General features: G+C 47.2%; 1 protein-coding gene across 3 annotated transcripts; it reads right to left on the bottom strand.

The window, feature by feature from the left end:
- Window positions 1–5,114: 5,114 nt before the first annotated feature.
- On the bottom strand, window positions 5,115–16,324 carry CXCR2 (C-X-C motif chemokine receptor 2). 3 transcript variants are annotated; one of them, XM_045481207.1, is made up of 3 exons: window positions 16,194–16,324; window positions 15,599–15,681; window positions 5,115–8,293 (listed from the first exon to the last, which is right to left on the bottom strand). In XM_045481207.1, exon 3 carries the CDS (start codon window positions 8,266–8,268, stop codon window positions 7,198–7,200), a length of 1,071 nt encoding a protein of 356 aa, XP_045337163.1. In that variant the 5' UTR covers window positions 8,269–8,293; window positions 15,599–15,681; window positions 16,194–16,324; the 3' UTR covers window positions 5,115–7,197. The 3 variants fall into 3 exon arrangements, with proteins under 3 accessions (XP_045337163.1, XP_045337164.1, XP_045337162.1); XM_045481208.1 differs by lacking the exon at window positions 16,194–16,324 and adding an exon at window positions 15,875–16,178; XM_045481206.1 differs by lacking the exons at window positions 15,599–15,681; window positions 16,194–16,324 and adding an exon at window positions 12,405–12,475.
- Window positions 16,325–17,062: the final 738 nt, after the last annotated feature.

The raw sequence follows: 17,062 nt of genomic DNA, 5'->3' as shown, positions 1-17,062 counted from the left end.
CGTGCAGCCTGGCATGACCCCTTCCCAGACAATAGGCCTCCATTCCCCCCATTTTTGAGAAAATCCCACCCCAATCAAATACGTGAAACAATGCAAAACTGTATGAATTAATCCTAAATATTATTCCACTGTCCAATTCTCTTTAACTCTAACGCCTTTCGATAACTTTGTGTATATCCTCCCAGATATTTTTCTGAACATTTATAAACCCATATATATTATGGTTTTTTTTTTTTTTTACAAAAATAAGCCATTTACTGTTCTACTTTCCTTTTTCATTCAGCATGCTTTCTTAAAGATCTTTCTGTGTCCATGCATATAACCACCTCATTATTCTTTAAGGATTTTTAAAACAGCTTTATTGACTATAATTTACTTACAATAAAATTCACCTGCTTTAAGTATATACCATCCAATGACTTTTGGCAATTTTCCAGAGTCGTATGACTATTACCACAATCCAGATGTAGAATATTTCCACTGCCCCTAAAAGTAGTCTTGTGCCTGCCTTCAATCATTCCCTGCTCCCATCCCGAGCCCTACGGCCCACCGGATCTCTGTCTCTGTAGATACGCCTTTTTCAGACATTTTATGTTGATGGAATCATACAACATGTGATTTTCTATTCTGACTTTTTCCACTGAACACCATGTTTTTACCTTGTGTTTAAACCACTGCATTCAATGCATTCCATGGTGTGGGTGTTCCTTCGAACCTTATTGCATCTTTCCCTCCTGTTGAACATTTAGGTTGTCTCGAAGATTTGAGTTTTAACAGCAATGCAGTGACAAATATCCTTTGTCTACCTGTGTGGGTATTTGTATAGGGTAGATTTCTAGAAGAGTAATTCCCGGGTCAGAAGGTATATACACTAAAATAATACAATCATATTACCTTCTCTAAAGGGTGTCCCTATTTACCCTGCTACCAAGTATGGGTGATGATATTGTCTTCTAATCTGGTGGATTCTGACCCCCAAAACTATAGGATGTGGCAGCCTCCCCTTGACTCCCTGCAGTGGCTGCTCCAAATGACCAGAGTTGTCCTTTGTTCTTCTGGTAACTTTCTTCATATTCTTTCCCTTAATTTTAGTGATTAAAAGCACTTTTATGGTGACTAGAACACATACTGCAGGTTGTAGAAAACTAATGTTTTTAGCTTTAAGAATAATGATACATCAGGGGCGCCTGGGTGGCTCAGTTAGTTAAGCGTCTGACTTCGGCTCAGGTTATGCTCTCACAGTTTGTGAGTTCGAGCCCCCGGTGGAACTCAGCACAGAGCTGGCTTCGGATCCTCGGTCTCCCTGGCTTTATCTGCCCCTCCCCCACTCGCACGCACGCTCGTTCTCTCAAATATAAATAAACGTTTAAAAAAATTTTTTTTTTCAACGTTTATTTATTTTTGGGACAGAGAGAGACAGAGCATGAACGGGGGAGGGGCAGAGAGAGAGGGAGACACAGAATCGGAAACAGGCTCCAGGTTCTGAGCCATCAGCCCAGAGCCTGACGCGGGGCTTGAACTCACGGACCGCGAGATCGTGACCTGGCTGAAGTCGGACGCTTAACCGACTGCGCCACCCAGGCGCCCCTAAATAAACGTTTTAAAAAAAGAATAGTGACGCAACAAATCCCAGGTATCCATAACCTAGGTAAAGAAAGGGAATATTACCAGCATCCTCAAAAGCCCCAGTGTGTTCCTCTCTGATGGATTCAAACCCTAAGTAAACATTATCCAGATTTCGGTGGTAACCATTCTTCTTCTTTCGAGTCTGCACCTATGTTTGTGTGGAAGATTTGTAATGAGTTGTTGTAGTTACACTGGCATCACGCTTCCTCAAGCTCCCTTTCTTGCCTAGTTCCGCCTCAGCCGTCGGCCAGGAGAGACTTCTGTGTGAGCTTTACCAGCACAAGCTGCATTCTTTTTATGCTCTGGAAGGTCAGCGCGAGGCAGCAGATGCTGATCTATGTTGTGCCTCATTTGCCGGCTCCTCTTGTTAGTGGGGGGCGGCTGCTGAATCCGCAGCACCTCCTGCTCCAGAGCCAGGTGTTCTCTGACCTTCATGACGCAGGCATTGGCGTGTCCCGCAGGCCATCACACGTTGAACTTGAAGGCCATGAGAGGCCAGCGCAGGTCTCAGTCTGTCGTGGCACGGTCCAGCTTGTCCTATTCTCTGCTTCATGTGATCTCTCCTTCTCAGCCACCTGTCCTGCCACTTCCGGGTCCCAGCACCAGAAGCAAAGACCGCAGCCTGACCTAGACTGTCTAGCCAGCTCCCACAACTGCATACAGTCAGATCCCTATAACCCATCTCTCCTCCAAGGGGTCCCGCTTTCCTAATGGAACGCTGCGCGACAGCGCGTGTGTCCTCCATAGAGGGTTTAGGGCTGCCTGTCTTTGCACTTTGTACTGGGTTCCAATTGTCTCTTTAACTGGCTTGCGTACCAGCTCAGAATACGGTAACCCTGTTCTGAGCCTGCTCCCAACCCTGGGCCCCAAGCCTCAGTTGGCCCTTACCTCTATCATATGAGTGTAGGCACTGAAGTAGAGACTGGCCCTACCTGTATGAGCGGAATGCTCTGAGACGTTCATGTATATATTTCCCCCATCTGTTTGTAAGGGGCCTGAAGTCTCACCACTAGAAAAGCAAAATATCTGAAAAAACGAACCACACTAGGAATTTTCATTGCGCTCTACTCTGACCCAGCCATGAGATTTTGATGAAGTTGCTTTGTTCGGGCCTCAGTTTCCTCATTTATGTACTGCAAGGGTTGGTGGGGAGGGAGGGGGGCTCCAGGTTGCCTCCGGCTCCACTATGGCAGTGGTGGCATGGTTTTCCACGTGGGTCTGCATGCGATGAATTTCAATGTGATATGCAAACTGGAGGTACTTCTTTATGTCACCCAAGAGAGACTGGAGGCTGTCCTGATCTCATGAACAGAGGGAGCCCATCCCGCAGAGAATGGGGAGGGGTTGCTGTGGAGGAAGGCGGTATAAACTTGGGACACAGAGAAAAAAGGGTGTTCGTGCAAGTAGGGGAATATATCTCCAGAAGCAAGAGCCCCCCTCGCCCCCCTCACCCCCCTGCTTAGATGGAGCAGGCAGATCTAGACAGAAAGGAGCTGGGCCCTAGGGACGCCTGGGTGGCTCAGTCAGTTAAGCGTCTGACTTCGGCTCAGGTCATGATCTCACAGTTCTGTTTGTTCTGTTTGTGAGTTTGAGCCCCGCGTCGGGCTCTGTGCTGACAGCTCCGAGCCTGGAGCCTGCTTTGGATTCTGTGTCTCCCTCTCTCTCTGCGCCCCCCACCCCTGCCGCCCCCGCTCGTGCTCTGTCTCTCTCTCAAAAATAAATAAACCTTAAAAAAAAAAAAAAAAAAGGAGCTGGGCCCTGCCAGTGGGACTCAGGCCTGGAAACTTGGGAGGGAAGGAAGAAATCAACAACTCAAAGGCAGGCCCAGGATTTGCCTCCTCCTAGTGATGGCTTGGTCGGTCAGTCCCTTGTGCCAAGGGAGGAGGGAGGGAGAGAGTGAGAAAGAGAAACATTAACAGACACCTAATTGCAACTGAGTCTCTGCCTGATTGCTCCTGGGCTTGTTTTATCCTCTTATTTTCCTTGGAGAAACATGCTTCCTCGAGCCCTTGTTATAGGAGGAAAGAGCAGAGCCCCGGAACCAGAGTGAAACTTCCCACTGACAATGATCTCAGGGAGCCATCTGGCCCATCCACTGTGCCAGGTCAGAACACCACCGGCCCCTCTGGCAACTCGGGTGTTCCCTCTAGTAAATACATGCTCACCTGCCTTTCCCACCTGCTGAATCAGAAGCTGCTCTGGAGGCTTGGCCAGCGCGGTGGGTCATGCCTGAACCTGAGCTTAGCACAGTGCCTGGCACAGAATGAGCTCAGAACAAGGGATAAATCGTTGCCTGGATTAATCCTGTTTGCACTTTCCTGAGTTGGGAGTGCTAGTTACGTGCCCTTCGAATACTCCAGCTCAAGAGATTTGCTCCTGCCTCCCTGGAGAGGCCTGTTTTCAGGCTTCTGATTTAGTGGTCAGAGAGCTGGTAACAGGAAGGGGATCAGAACCTGGTAAAGTTTGGGGACTGCGCACTTCAACTCCCCTTGACGTTTTATTTCCTTAGCAGGCTGCTCAGAGCTCTCTTGTCCCCTGCAGAGACAAGGCCTGTGAACAGGAGGGCTGCCGGGGAAGGCTCTGCCATATTCCAGAGCCCTGAGCTGGCAGGCCCTTAATAAATACTGCGAAAGCAGTGAGTTGAAGCCTTTGTTTTGTGCGGAAATCAGTTCCCTGTGCTGCAAGAGTGTGCTTTTGCCAGTCCTGAATGATGGGCGTATGTGTGCACGTGTGTGTGTGAGTGTACGTTTTGTGTGAGACTCGAAGTAGGGGTTGCTGACTGGGCTCAGGAGAGCTCTCTGACTTCCTGCTCCCCCGTCTATCCGATCTGGTCAACACACTTGGCTTTTCTAATCCCATCCTTGACACTCTTGACTATGGTTTCACCCAAAGTCATGAGAAGCACTAAATGACCCCGGGACACATTTCCTTCCATAACACATGACCAGCAACAAGCTTGGGCTCAGGATGAAGGAGGTAGAAAGGCTGGCCTCGATCTCTATTTCTTTTTTTTTTTTTTTTTAATTTTTTTTTTCAACGTTTATTTATTTTGGGGACAGAGAGAGACAGAGCATGAACAGGGGAGGGGCAGAGAGAGAGGGAGACACAGAATCGGAAACAGGCTCCAGGCTCTGAGCCATCAGCCCAGAGCCTGACGCGGGGCTCAAACTCACGGACCGCGAGATCGTGACCTGGCTGAAGTCACACGCTTAACCGACTGCGCCACCCAGGCGCCCCTCGATCTCTATTTCAATCCTTCTCTCTGTGTGTCCAATAAACAGCAAAGGGGTTTATTTATTGTAAATAAATTTTCACTCGGGACCTCTGCTCACCCTTATCTGACTTTCCAGTTTGGATGCTTTTTGTTGCAAGTAATTAAATACTCGACTAAAAGTGGTTTATATATAAAAAAAGACATTTAATTATCTCCCTTAACAAGAAATTATTGGTAGATGGTTCCATGGCTGGTTCAGTGGCTACAATTTGTCTTTTGGGACCTAGTTTTTTTTTTTTTTTTTCATTGCGGTAAAATACACATAACATAGACTTTACCATTTTTACCATTTGTAAGTGTACTATTTAGGGGCATTAAGCACATCCACACTGTTGTACAACTATCACCACAAGCCATCTTCAGAACCTTTTATCTTCCTCAAATGAATTCTGTACTCATTAAACAATAACTTCCCATTTTCTCCTCTTTCCAGTTCCTGGTAACTGTTATTTTACTTTTCGTCTATGAACTTGACTCTTCTCGGTACTTCCAATAAGTAGAATCATACGCTATTTCTGTCTGGCTTATTTCGCTTAGTGTAATGTTTTCAAGGTTCATCCATGTTGTAGCCTGTATCAGAACTTCATTCCTTTTTAAGACTGAAGACAAAATTCCATTGTACGTATATCCAACATTTTGTTTGTCCATCATCCACTGAAGGACATTTGGGTTGTTTTCCCCTCTTGGCTATCATGAATAATGCTGCTATGAACACTGGTGTACCAATATCTGAGTCTCTGCTTTCAGTTCTTTTGGGTATACACTTAGACATGGAATTGCCAGATCGTATAGCAATTCTAGGTGTCATCTTTTGAGGCACTGTTTCTCATGGCAACTGCACCATTTCACATTCCCACCAACAGTGCACGAGGGTTCCACCAGTTTTTCCATATCCTTGTCAACACTTGTTATTGTCTGTTGTTGTTGAATTGTAGGGATTCTTTATATATTGTGGAAAGTAACCTGTATAAGATATATGATTTGCAAATATTTTCTTCCATTTCGTGGTTTCCCTTTCCACTCTGTTGATGGTACCCTTTGACATACATAAGGTTTTGCCTTTGATGAGATCTAATTTATCTATTTATTCTTTTGTTGCCTGTGCTTTTGGTGTCATATCCAAGGAATCATTGTTGAATCCAATGTTATAAAATTTTTCCTCTGTTTCTACTAAGAGTTTTATCATTGAAACTCTCATGTTGAGGTCTTTGATCCATTTTCAGTTAACTTTTGTGTATAGTGTAAGAGAAGAGACCAAGTTCATTCTTGTGCACGTGAATAGTTTTCCCAGCACCACTTGTTGAAAGACTATCCTTTCCCCACTGAAGAGTCTTGACGCCCTTGTTGAAAACAATTTGACCATTTATGCTTAGGTTTCTTTCTGGGCTCTTCATTCTTGGGTCCTTTTTATACTTTGACTCCATCTGCCTAAGTATGTTGGGCATACTTAGTTTTTGCCACTTTGTCACATTATATCCTACAACCATATTTAAAGGCAAGAACCAAGGGTGTGTGTGTGTGTGTATGTGTGTGTGTGTGTGTGTTTAATCAGGAGTACTTCCCAGGAGCCCTCCGGTCCCAACAGACTTCCTCTTAAGCAATGCTGCACTGAAGCCAGTTTGTACCTGCTTGTGAAAGCAGATCATTACATTTCCTAGATTTTTGTGAGCTGGTTGCTAAACACCACCACCCGTGACATCGCCACGGTGGGAGCATTTACACCAGGCAACTTGGCAAATGCTACAAATCAGGACTTTTTTTTCCCCAGGAGAGTGGTTCACCAGCACACTAATGCCCTTAAATCTTATTAGTCAGAAGTGAATGATAAGGCCACTCCTAGCAAAAAGGAGTCTTAGAAAGGAGTACCTGTCCTTTCTGGCCTCTCTCAAGGGAAGTGGACTTTGCTGACAGGCGAGAAAGAGGGAGTTGGGGCAGCAACCAATGCTGTTTGCCACTAATGGCTCCCAATGGTGGGAACTTTCTGTAGTCACTTAAAAGAATGTCTGTTAAATGTCTTTAAGTGTCTCAGGGGACAGGGTGCTATGGGCTCAGTGGTAGGATGGACTGAGCTCTAGCAGCTGACATAGCAACTACAGTAAGGGGAGGGGCAGCAGGGCAGGCTTTCTCAACCATACATATCAGGAGGGCCTGATAAGGACGTGACCCCAGTAACTTCCTGTAACCACAACGGGGGCTGCCTTGACATAGAGACTGTGGACAGCCAGTGGGCGTGAGGCTTAGAATGGGGTGCTGATGGCAAGGGAGGAGCCCCGAGGGGCTGCAACAGGGGCAGGGGCCTAGAAGGTAGTAGAAGTGTTCCCTGAAGAAGAGCCAACAAAGGAAGGCCTGCTGTCCTTGGACAAGTGCTCCTTGCTGATGAGGCCATGGATGGCCATGATCTTGATGAGGCCATGGCGAAACTTCTGGCCAATGAAGGCGTAGATGATGGGATTGAGGCAGCTGTGGAAGAAGCCCAGAATCTCGGTGGCATCCAGGGCCCGGCCAATGTCATTGCGGCGCTCACAGGTCTCTTTGATCGCCCGGAGCCTCATGAGGGTGTCTGCGATCAGGACCAGGTTGTAGGGCAGCCAGCAGAGCAGGAAGATGAGCACGACAGCAAAGATGACCCTCATGGCCCGGTGTTTCTGCCCCATGTGGGCCTCAAACAGCGTGCGCAGGGTGAGTCCATAGCAAAATAGCATGACCATCAAAGGTATGAGGAAGCCAAAGGTCTGGGGCAGGACCCGCATCACCATCCTCCATTTTGTAGTATTGGCACCCATGTCCTCATAGCAGACTGGGCTGGAATAGGGGGGATAGATGGCCCTGCGGAAGATGAAGATGGGCAGGGACAGGATCAGGGACAGGGCCCAGATGCCTAAGCATATGAACTTGACCCAGTGCCGCTTCTGAGTCAGTGTGCGTGTGGCATGGACAATGGCCAAGTAGCGGTCCACGCTGATGCAGGCCAGCAGCAGGATGCTGCTGTAGAAGTTGATTTCTTTCAGGAGCGAGACCACCTTGCAAAGGGCTGTGCCAAAGATCCAGCCCTTTGCCTTGGAGGCAGCCCAGATAGGCAAGGTCAGGGCAAAGAGCAAGTCGGCTATGGCCAGGTTCAGCAGATAGACATCAGTGACAGATCGGCTGACCTGACTGTATAAGACAACCAGTATCACTAAGGAGTTTCCCAGTAGGCTGAGCACGAAGACCAGGGCATAGACGACCACCATGGCATACTGATTGATTTCCAGAGATTCTGGCCTGCATGGGGCAGAGTCTGACAGAAGAGTGGGCAGGTCAGTGTTGTAACTATAATTTTCCATGTCGAAGAGATCTTCCAAGCTGTAATTATCCCAGTCTATTTCCATATTTGAGGCAAACTTAAATCCTGGCCTAGAGAAGAGAGGTGAGAGTTACTGCACAGGAACATCTCCCCAGACTCTAGCCTGTTTGCCCATAAACCTCTGACTCTTCGATTTGGCTTGTATATTACATGCAAGCAAGTTTCATGTTAGGAAATAGTGGCTCTAGGGTTTTGAGACTCATTTACTTAGTGATAAGTGGTACATTGCATGAAGAGTGTAGTTCCCTTCAAAGCCAGAGAGGTTCTGAGCACTTTCTACGACACCACCATCACCCAAAACATTGTTGAAACTTCCCTTCAAATAATCCCTATAGAGCATGTCTTGGATTCTTCAGTGGTGAGCATGTCTGGCTGTTGAGGCTGAATTTAATGTCAGAAACATGAGGTACCATTTAGTTCTTGATCTGGGGGATGAAGCAGGCAATCCAGTTGGGTTTGACCACTAGAAAAAGATCAAGGTTTGACTATAAAGCTGAGGGAGGAAGCCCTTTGTCCAACTTTTTGAAAGTTATTTAAAAGAAGTGTGCGGGGAAACAGATTTAGCGGTAACAGCATACAGTTGCAAGATACTTGAGCTAGAAGAAGGAGAGTTTACTCAGTACAGCCCAGTATTTTCCTTTCAGGATGCAGGAGACCTGCAGTGGGAGTATTTGTGTAGTTTGGAAAAAATATCTTAAAAATCCTAAGCAGGTGGCTGATTGATTCTCCAAGTGGGTGGCAATGAAACAGAGTGGCTTGGGAGCTCTGAGGAGCCATATTCTGTCATGCAGAGGTGAGCAGAGAAAGCCAGCGTGCTCCCAGCATGAGGAGCAGAGGCAGCAGGAAGCAGAGAAGACAGGTGGAGACACACTATCCTTGTTTTGGTGGCTTTCCAGTTCTGGTGGGGATACTCTCTGTCCTGCTAGGGAGTGCCTTCATCCATCATTGACTCCCCAGCACCCCCAGACTCTCCCCAGGTAAACCCACTTCTCTTGGCTCTGCCCTTGTTACGGGGATAGCCCAAAGCCTGCCTCTGGAGGAAGCTGCAGTCACTCTGAAATATGAACCCAGTTTTCAAACAGGAAGTAAATTAAAATAGACTAGCTACCAAATTAGTTCCTTTTGAACCACAAAATATGTCACCATTGTGCCATTTCTTTATACCGAGGTATGACCATCCTGTGACCATATGCAAGTCTGTGACCCAATTCAAAATGGAACCAGTGTCAAAGAGAAAAAACATAAAGTAAATGGTTCTGGAATTACTTCAATACTAACTAGGATCACCATAATAAAACAAGATGGACAGCAACGATGTTGACAAGGATGTGGAGAAATTGGACCCCTCATACATTGTAAGTGGGAATGTAACATGGTGCAGCTACCTTGGAAAACAGTCTGGCAGTTGTTCAAAAAGTTAAACACAGTTACCAATGACCCAGCAATTTTACTTCTAGATATGTACGCAAGGGAATTGAAAACGCATGTCCACACAAAAAGTTGTACACAGATGTTCATAGCAGCATAATAGCCAAAAAGTGGAAACAATCCAAATGTCCATCATCCAATTAAAGGATAAACAAATTGTGGTCTATACAAACAAGGCAATATTATTCAACCACAAAAAGAAATGAAGTACTGATCTATGCTACAACGTGAGTGAATCTTGAAAACATTATTCCAAGTGAAAAAAGCCAGACATAAATGGCTTCATACTGGATGAGTCCATGTATGAAGGAATAGGCAAATCAGTAAAGACAGAAAGCAGATCTGTGGTTGCCAGGGGCTGGAGGGAGGGGAATATTAATGAGTACAGGCTCTCTTTTCAAGGTGATGAAAGTGTTCAGGAATCAGACCGTGGTGATGATTGTATAACTTTGTGCATATATTAAGAACCACGGGTTGTACATTGGAAGTGGGTGACTTTGACAGTGTGTGAATTATATCTCAACCAGAAAAAAAATAACCAAAGGGCAAATACATTGAAAAGCAAATACAAATAGTAAAACAATAGCATCAACAACGAAACTCCCAGGGAGCTTTTCTCTTTAACAGAAGAAAGTCTGTTATTGTCAATCACACATAGTAAAGAAGAAAGCTGGGTAGGGATAAGAGACACCAGAAACGTAATGCCCTTTCCCCTAGAGTGACAGAATTCTTAGCCTTCACTTTCCTGAGAGGTTATTACTTTTTTGCCTAGATGATGGAGGTCAGTTAAGTTAGCCTCTTAGCCCATGGAGACCACGCACAGAGCAGATTCGATCAGTCTGTGCTGGTGGTGGTGCCCTGTCTGGCCAGGAGGAGAAGGTGGTTGTGGGATAGGCAGATGGTCCAGCTGGCTCAGCCATGGTTGTTGGCAAGACCTGCAAGTCATTGGCTCCTCAGTCCCATAGTCAAGAGCATGTTTATCCCAGGGTCACATCCAAGGAAGTCACAAGGTCAAGGGTAGGTCGCCTCTGGGAACTGATGATCAAAGGTGCTCTCAAGGGAAACAAGTGACCTAAGAGAAGGCCCATTTTTGAAAGTGGGTGCAGAACTTGTGCCCACAGAGGAGACCCCTTCCTCCCCCCAGTTATGAGCATTGGCTGTGAGAAGACAGGGCTACGGTGGCCACAGAAACTTCCCTATCAGGACAGGACAGGCAGCAGTCAAGTATATTTCACAGATATGCCCTCATTCTGGATAATCCAGTGCTCAGCTGTACTTCGACAAAGTGTCAGTTGGAGGGTCCAGAGGGAGACCCCGCAAACCAGGATAGAAGGTAGAGGACTCGGGAAAGAGAACCAGGCCAGGGCAATGACCCCCAGCCACTGGGAGATGGCGGGGGGGGGGGACGAGGTTTGTTGTTGCCTGTTGGGTTTTCAATTTACCAATCTCTAGGGAGGATGTTTTGACAGTTAAAGGGAGAAACTAAGGGAAGGGAGTTAACATATCTGAGATCTGCTTTGTGCCTCATAGGTACATGATCTCCCTTGATGGTTACAAATAGATATGATTAGCCCCTGTTTACAGATGAGAAGAGAGGCCCAGAGAGGCACAAAAACCAGCCCAGGGTCACAGAGCCTACAAGTGCTGCAGCCAGGATTCCATGTAGGTGTGGACATCTCCACATGCTACTTACAGTCTACAGACCTGCTTCATGAAAAAAAAACATACCTCATATATTAAATATACTTCTAAGCTAAGTTCTCAAGATCTCATGAAGTCAGACTGTATACGGTTGACTCCCATCATTTGCTGTTTTGTGCAGTGCTTTCTTAGCTATTCTGTAGACCCAGAATGAAATCTACAGCAGCCCTTGCAGGAATGATAAACCAAACGCCTTTGAACTGGCTAGCTGCTACTGACCACCCAGTCCTGTTCTCGGTGAACAAGCAGGAGACTCCCTCATTGAGTGAGATGGCCATACCCTTGATGACTCATGGCCGTTCAGAAACTCCACAGATGAGGGGTGCCTGGGTGGCTCAGTCGGTTGGGCGACCGACTTCGGCTCAGGTCATGATCTCACACTCCGTGAGTTCGAGCCCCGCAACGGGCTCTGTGCTGACAGCTCAGAGCCTGGAGCCTGTTTCAGATTCTGTGTCTCCCTCTCTCTCTGACCCTCCCCCGTTCATGCTCTGTCTCTCTGCCTCAAAAATAAATAAACGTCAAATAAAAAAAAAAAAAAAAAGAAACTCCACAGATGGGATGAGTCCAACTTATTTTATGAAAATGCTATAAAACGGAGACATTTATAAGATCCCAAACATTGAAGGCAATCTTTTCAACAGCAATGGAAAATTCAATCATCTCAATACAATTTTAGCATTTTTTCTCTCTATAAATATAATCCACACATATTTGCATTTAATATAGTAGACGGGGTGGGGGGTGGAACTCAGCAATGTCTGTCCCTTCCTCAGACCCAATCCTAGCCAAAGCAGGAGAGCTCGCTGAGTTAGGAAGGGAAGGGGGTGTGAAGAGAGTTGCCCTAAGTGGTTGTTGGAGAGAGGTGTAGGGATGAAGGGCAGAAGCTCTCCCTTTGGGGGCAGGGAGGCCTAAAAATGGATAAAGCCCACCCAGGGTGGGGAGAGGTGTCTGGGATAAACAGAGGCTGGTGTTAAGAAGAATAGAGAACAGAAACATTCTGGAAGGTGAGAGGGTAGGTGTTCCAAGACTTACCAGGAGTCTGGGACTTTCACCTGTACAATGCGATGCGTCCAGGAGGGTAGATGTGCCTGACTGACAGGGCGGCTGTGGTGAGAACACAGTGGAGGAAGTGAGCGGAGGATTCAGATTGCTCAATTCTAGGGTGGAGTCCTCAGGGTGCTGGATACTTTTGATAACTTGAATAATTAATTCCCAGGTCAGCTCTTGGGTCACAAGTAATTTTCTGGACCGGTAGAGTTCCATATTGGTAAGGGACATATGGTATTTTCTAGACAATCTTTTCCATTTCACAGATGAGGCAATTGAGGCCCACACAAAGGCAGCAGTTTGCCCAGGACAGCATGGGTTTATCTCACCTTTGCCCTGGTCTCAGCAGCCCCTGGTTCTTTCAGCTGCCTTGTCTGACTCTCTTCACACTCCAGCTGCCTGGGGCAGCTCCTGGCTCATGAACCTCTTTCACATCTCAAAGGAGAGTGACTCATGAAGACGACAGAGAGACAGAGATCGTTTCCTCCTGCCTCCTGTCCCATCCCATTCACCCCAGGAACCCTTAAAGCCTCACAGATTCCTTCTCCATGTCACATCCTTGTGAGAACTCCCACCCCCAAGTGGGGGCCCCACTCTCTTGTCTTTCACCTCCCTGCCCAACCATCTGCCCTGACCAGGGGCTCCTCTAAGGGCATTGCGATTCTTTCTCGGCTTGTACACTTGGGATTGGCTCTGCTGTAGCTACCGTCTTTGGAGCATCGGATTTGGAAAGAAAGCCTTTCGGGAAAAATTAACAACGTATCCAAGTCCAAACAGTTTTGAAAGCAGTGCTGGGTGGCACTAGGAATAGATTTTGTCACATTGGCTATCGATTACAATGGAAAGGATGAACACGGGCAGAGCAGTGAACACGAATTCACGGCTCCCTCCCAAGCCCCCACCCCAGCAAACGATACCTCCATCCCCTCCACTACACCTTACCCTAGCCTGTTAGTCCGTGTGTCCCTGCAGAATATTCTCAAAGCCTGCAGCAGACTCACCCAGGCTGCCGGCCCCTACAAAAGAACCTCTGAGTCCCACTGTTTAGCACACATTCTTCGTCACCCTTCTCTTTCCCATGCCGGAGAAGAACGCAGTGACTCCTGACCAGGTGATGCCAAAACCAGACAGAAGCTCGTTATACATGGAGGGAGGAACATGAAAGCAGGATAAGGATTCTGCTAGCCGAGCAGCTCTAGGCAAGTGACTTTTCCTTTCCAAGTCTCAGTTTACTCATCTGTAAGATGAGACCAATGATAGCATCTAACTCGTCAGGTTGTCCTGAGGATTGACTGAAGAATTACCCGTAAAGTTCTTAAGACATACAGAAAGCGTGATGTTAGCTTTTGTCCTCGTGATCTTTAAAAAAAATTTTTTTTCATGTTTATTTATTTTTGAGAGACAGAGAGACAGAGCGTGAGCAAGGGAGGGGCAGAGAGAGAGAGGGAGACACAGAATCCGAAGCAGGCTCCAAGCTCTGAGCTGTCAGCACAGAGCACAAAGCAGGGCTCGAACTCACAGACTGTGAGATCATGACCTGAGCCGAAGTCGGACGCTTAACCGAGTGAGCCACCCAGGCGCCCCTATCATTGTGATCTTTATTACTGAAATAGTGTATCAACTATACGATGACGTCTCTCCACTATACCCCCAGGCAAGGAAAAGCAGTGGGTATGCTTTCCAGGCTGACTCTGATGTACATCTTCACTTTCTCTGACCTGGATAACAATAGTCACATTAGCTATAATGTTGAGTGCCTACCAGGGTCCAGCTCCTGGGAAAAGTGCTTTCCAGAATTTGTATTTTAGGGGCGCCTGGCTGGCTCAGACAGTGGAGTAAACAACTCTTGATCTCAGGGTTGTGAGTTTGAACCCCATGTTGGGTGTGAAGAGTACTTAAACATAAAATCTTAAAAAAAAAAAAAAAGAATCTGTACATTTAATCCTCTCAACAAACCCATGAAGTACACATTTGGTGAATGAGGAAACTGGACTCTGGGAGTTAAGCAACTTCGTCAGAGTGACGCAGGGAACTGGGTTTTAAACAATTTTTTTAAAAAATGTATTTATTTTTGGGAGAGTGCAAGTGGGGAAGGACAGAGAGAGGGGGACAGAGGATCTGAAGTGGGCTCTGTGCTGACAGGCTGACAGCAGTGAGCCCGATGTGGGGCTTGGACTCACGAACTGCGAGATCATGACCTGAGCTGAAGTTGGACGCTCATCTGACTGAGCCACCCAGGTGCCCCTTAAACAATTTTTAAGCAATGTTTTTTACTGGACCTTAAATCCTGTATTCTTTCCACTGTTAACAAGGGGCCGGATCCTAACCTCAGGTTTCTGAGCTCTGTTAGGTACCTCTCTGTCCCAGACAACTAAATGAAAAGGTGTCGAAAGTGGAGACCAGATTTAAAAAAAAATTTTTTTTTTTAATGTTTATTTATTTTTGAGACAGAGAGAGACAGAGCATGAACGGGGGAGGGTCAGAGAGAGAGGGAGACACAGAATCTGAAGCAGGCTCCAGGCTCTGAGCTGGCAGCACAGAGCCCAATGCGGGGCTCAAACTCACAGACCGTGACATCATGACGTGAGCCGAAGTCAGATGCTTAACCGACTGAGCCACCCAGGCGCCCCGCAGGGGGAGCCCAGATTTGACATTTCCCCACCTGCCAGCTTCTTGACGTCCACCGGGTTGATTTCACTTCCCCTGAACCCACCACCTGCATATGGATGTTGGGGTGAATAAAGAACAGGCTGGTTCTGCTGCTGATGGTCAGGGTGAACTAAGACAAGTCAATTCTCTCTGGGCCTTGACGTGGCCCGTTGGAAAATGAGGCGATTGTTCTAGATCTGCATTGTCCAGTACGATAGCCACTAGACACATGGAGCTACTTAACATGAGTTAAAGTGAAACAAAACACTTAGTTCCTCAGTCATAGCAGCCATCTTTCAAGGGTTCAAGAGCCATGCGTGGCTATCACGTTGGACGGTGCAGATACAGAGTCTCTCACACTTGCAGTAAGTTCTTTTGTACCATATGCTGTCCGGGTGAAGATTTTGTTAGCTTTAGCTCGAAAACTCATCACCCCGGTTCTCGGGGGCTCCGTGGAGGAGACTGAAGTTTCAAAGTCACGTCCATCAGAAAAATGCCCCCGGCGGCCCTCAGCCCGAACACTCACTTACCTGCTGTCGCCGCTACAGCTGCTGTTGTGATTGGAGTGGTCACTGGTACCTCCTCTGTGACTCAGGGCTGGAAGCAGTCAGGGCTGTCGGACAGGAAAAAGAGTGAAGTGGACTTTATGGGGAAACCTCGAACCTGGAGTTGCCCAGGGTGAATTCCAGGAGGCCCACCAGGGGGAGAGTTCCCTCGGAGGAATGAGGTCTGTCCGGAGACTCTGACTCCAGGCCCAGGATCTGCCTGGAGATTCTGTGATGAGCGCTGGGGATTTTCATGCCTACCTGAAAGTCTAATGGCTGCTGGAGGAGCCTGCCAGTCTGAAGGTGGAAGTATGCCTAGTCTACCTCTGTCGCCGAGCGTGTGGAAACTGCACCTCCTTCTTTACAAGGAAGATGCGGGCGACCCCGGTCCCCGTGAACAGGCTTGCGCGCCCTTGTTGCACACCTTCTTCCTTCCTCGTAGAGTCAGCGTGAGAAGTGTCCCTCCTTCTCTTTCTGGTAAATTCCTGCACTGTCTGTGGAACACACTGCCTCTCACATCCTCGAGGGTCCTGCCTCCCGGCCTCTCTGCCCCATCCCCCATCCCGTTCCCTGAGCTCACCCTCCCTCTGTCGGAGGACCCCTCCAGCTACCGCTCCCCTAGTGCCCTCCTCGCAGGCAGACTTCTGGAGAAAGCGGGGACTGTCTTCACCTCGCCACCTCTTGTTCACCGCTCAGCCCGCTGCAGCTAGCTCCCTTCCCACCGCTCTGCTGACGCAGCTCTTGCCAACATTACCAATGACCTCAGGCCACGGCCTCCAATAAGCCCTTTTCTGAAATCAAGCCACTTTAATATTGGAAAAACAAAGCAGGACTATGGTAAAGAATAGAGGCACCACAGAAGCATCTGAAGTCAAACAGGAAGGACTCTTTCCATCCTTAGATTCACATATACCTTGTGTCCATCTTTCCAGACTTTTCCCCATGCATACACAAGCATGTTTTCCTTCCTTCCTTCCCTAAAACAAGTGATAGTTAACTACATGTACCATCCTGCACCTTAATACGCTGTCGCGGACCTATTAACACATCAGTGCATGTAGATCCGTCTTTCTCTTTTCAGTGACAGATACTGGCCCGTGGTGCGGATGTATCACGATTCATTCGATAATTACCTTATGGACGAATATTTAAATTTTGCTACGAGCATCTTTGGGCCCAGGTCTTTGGGAACTTGTATGATTGTATGTGTGACTTAATTATAATTTTGCTGGGTCATATCTGTGCATGTTTAAATTTTGATAAGGCCGTACCAGCTTACGGGGGCTCTACTTACCGTGATGAGCAGGGCGTGATGTCCACAGAATTGTCCACACCACCGTGTTGTACGCCTGAAAGTAATATAACATTATATGTCAACCATACTTCAAGAAAAAGACTGTATCAATTTATTCTCCCTTTGTCAGTTTACAAAAGGGCCCCTTACCCCGT

Source organism: Leopardus geoffroyi, chromosome C1, assembly GCF_018350155.1.
Source record: "Leopardus geoffroyi isolate Oge1 chromosome C1, O.geoffroyi_Oge1_pat1.0, whole genome shotgun sequence".
Lineage (NCBI taxonomy): Eukaryota > Metazoa > Chordata > Mammalia > Carnivora > Felidae > Leopardus > Leopardus geoffroyi.
Note: the sequence above shows the minus strand (reverse complement) of the source record. Positions and strands in the feature narration are given on the sequence as shown.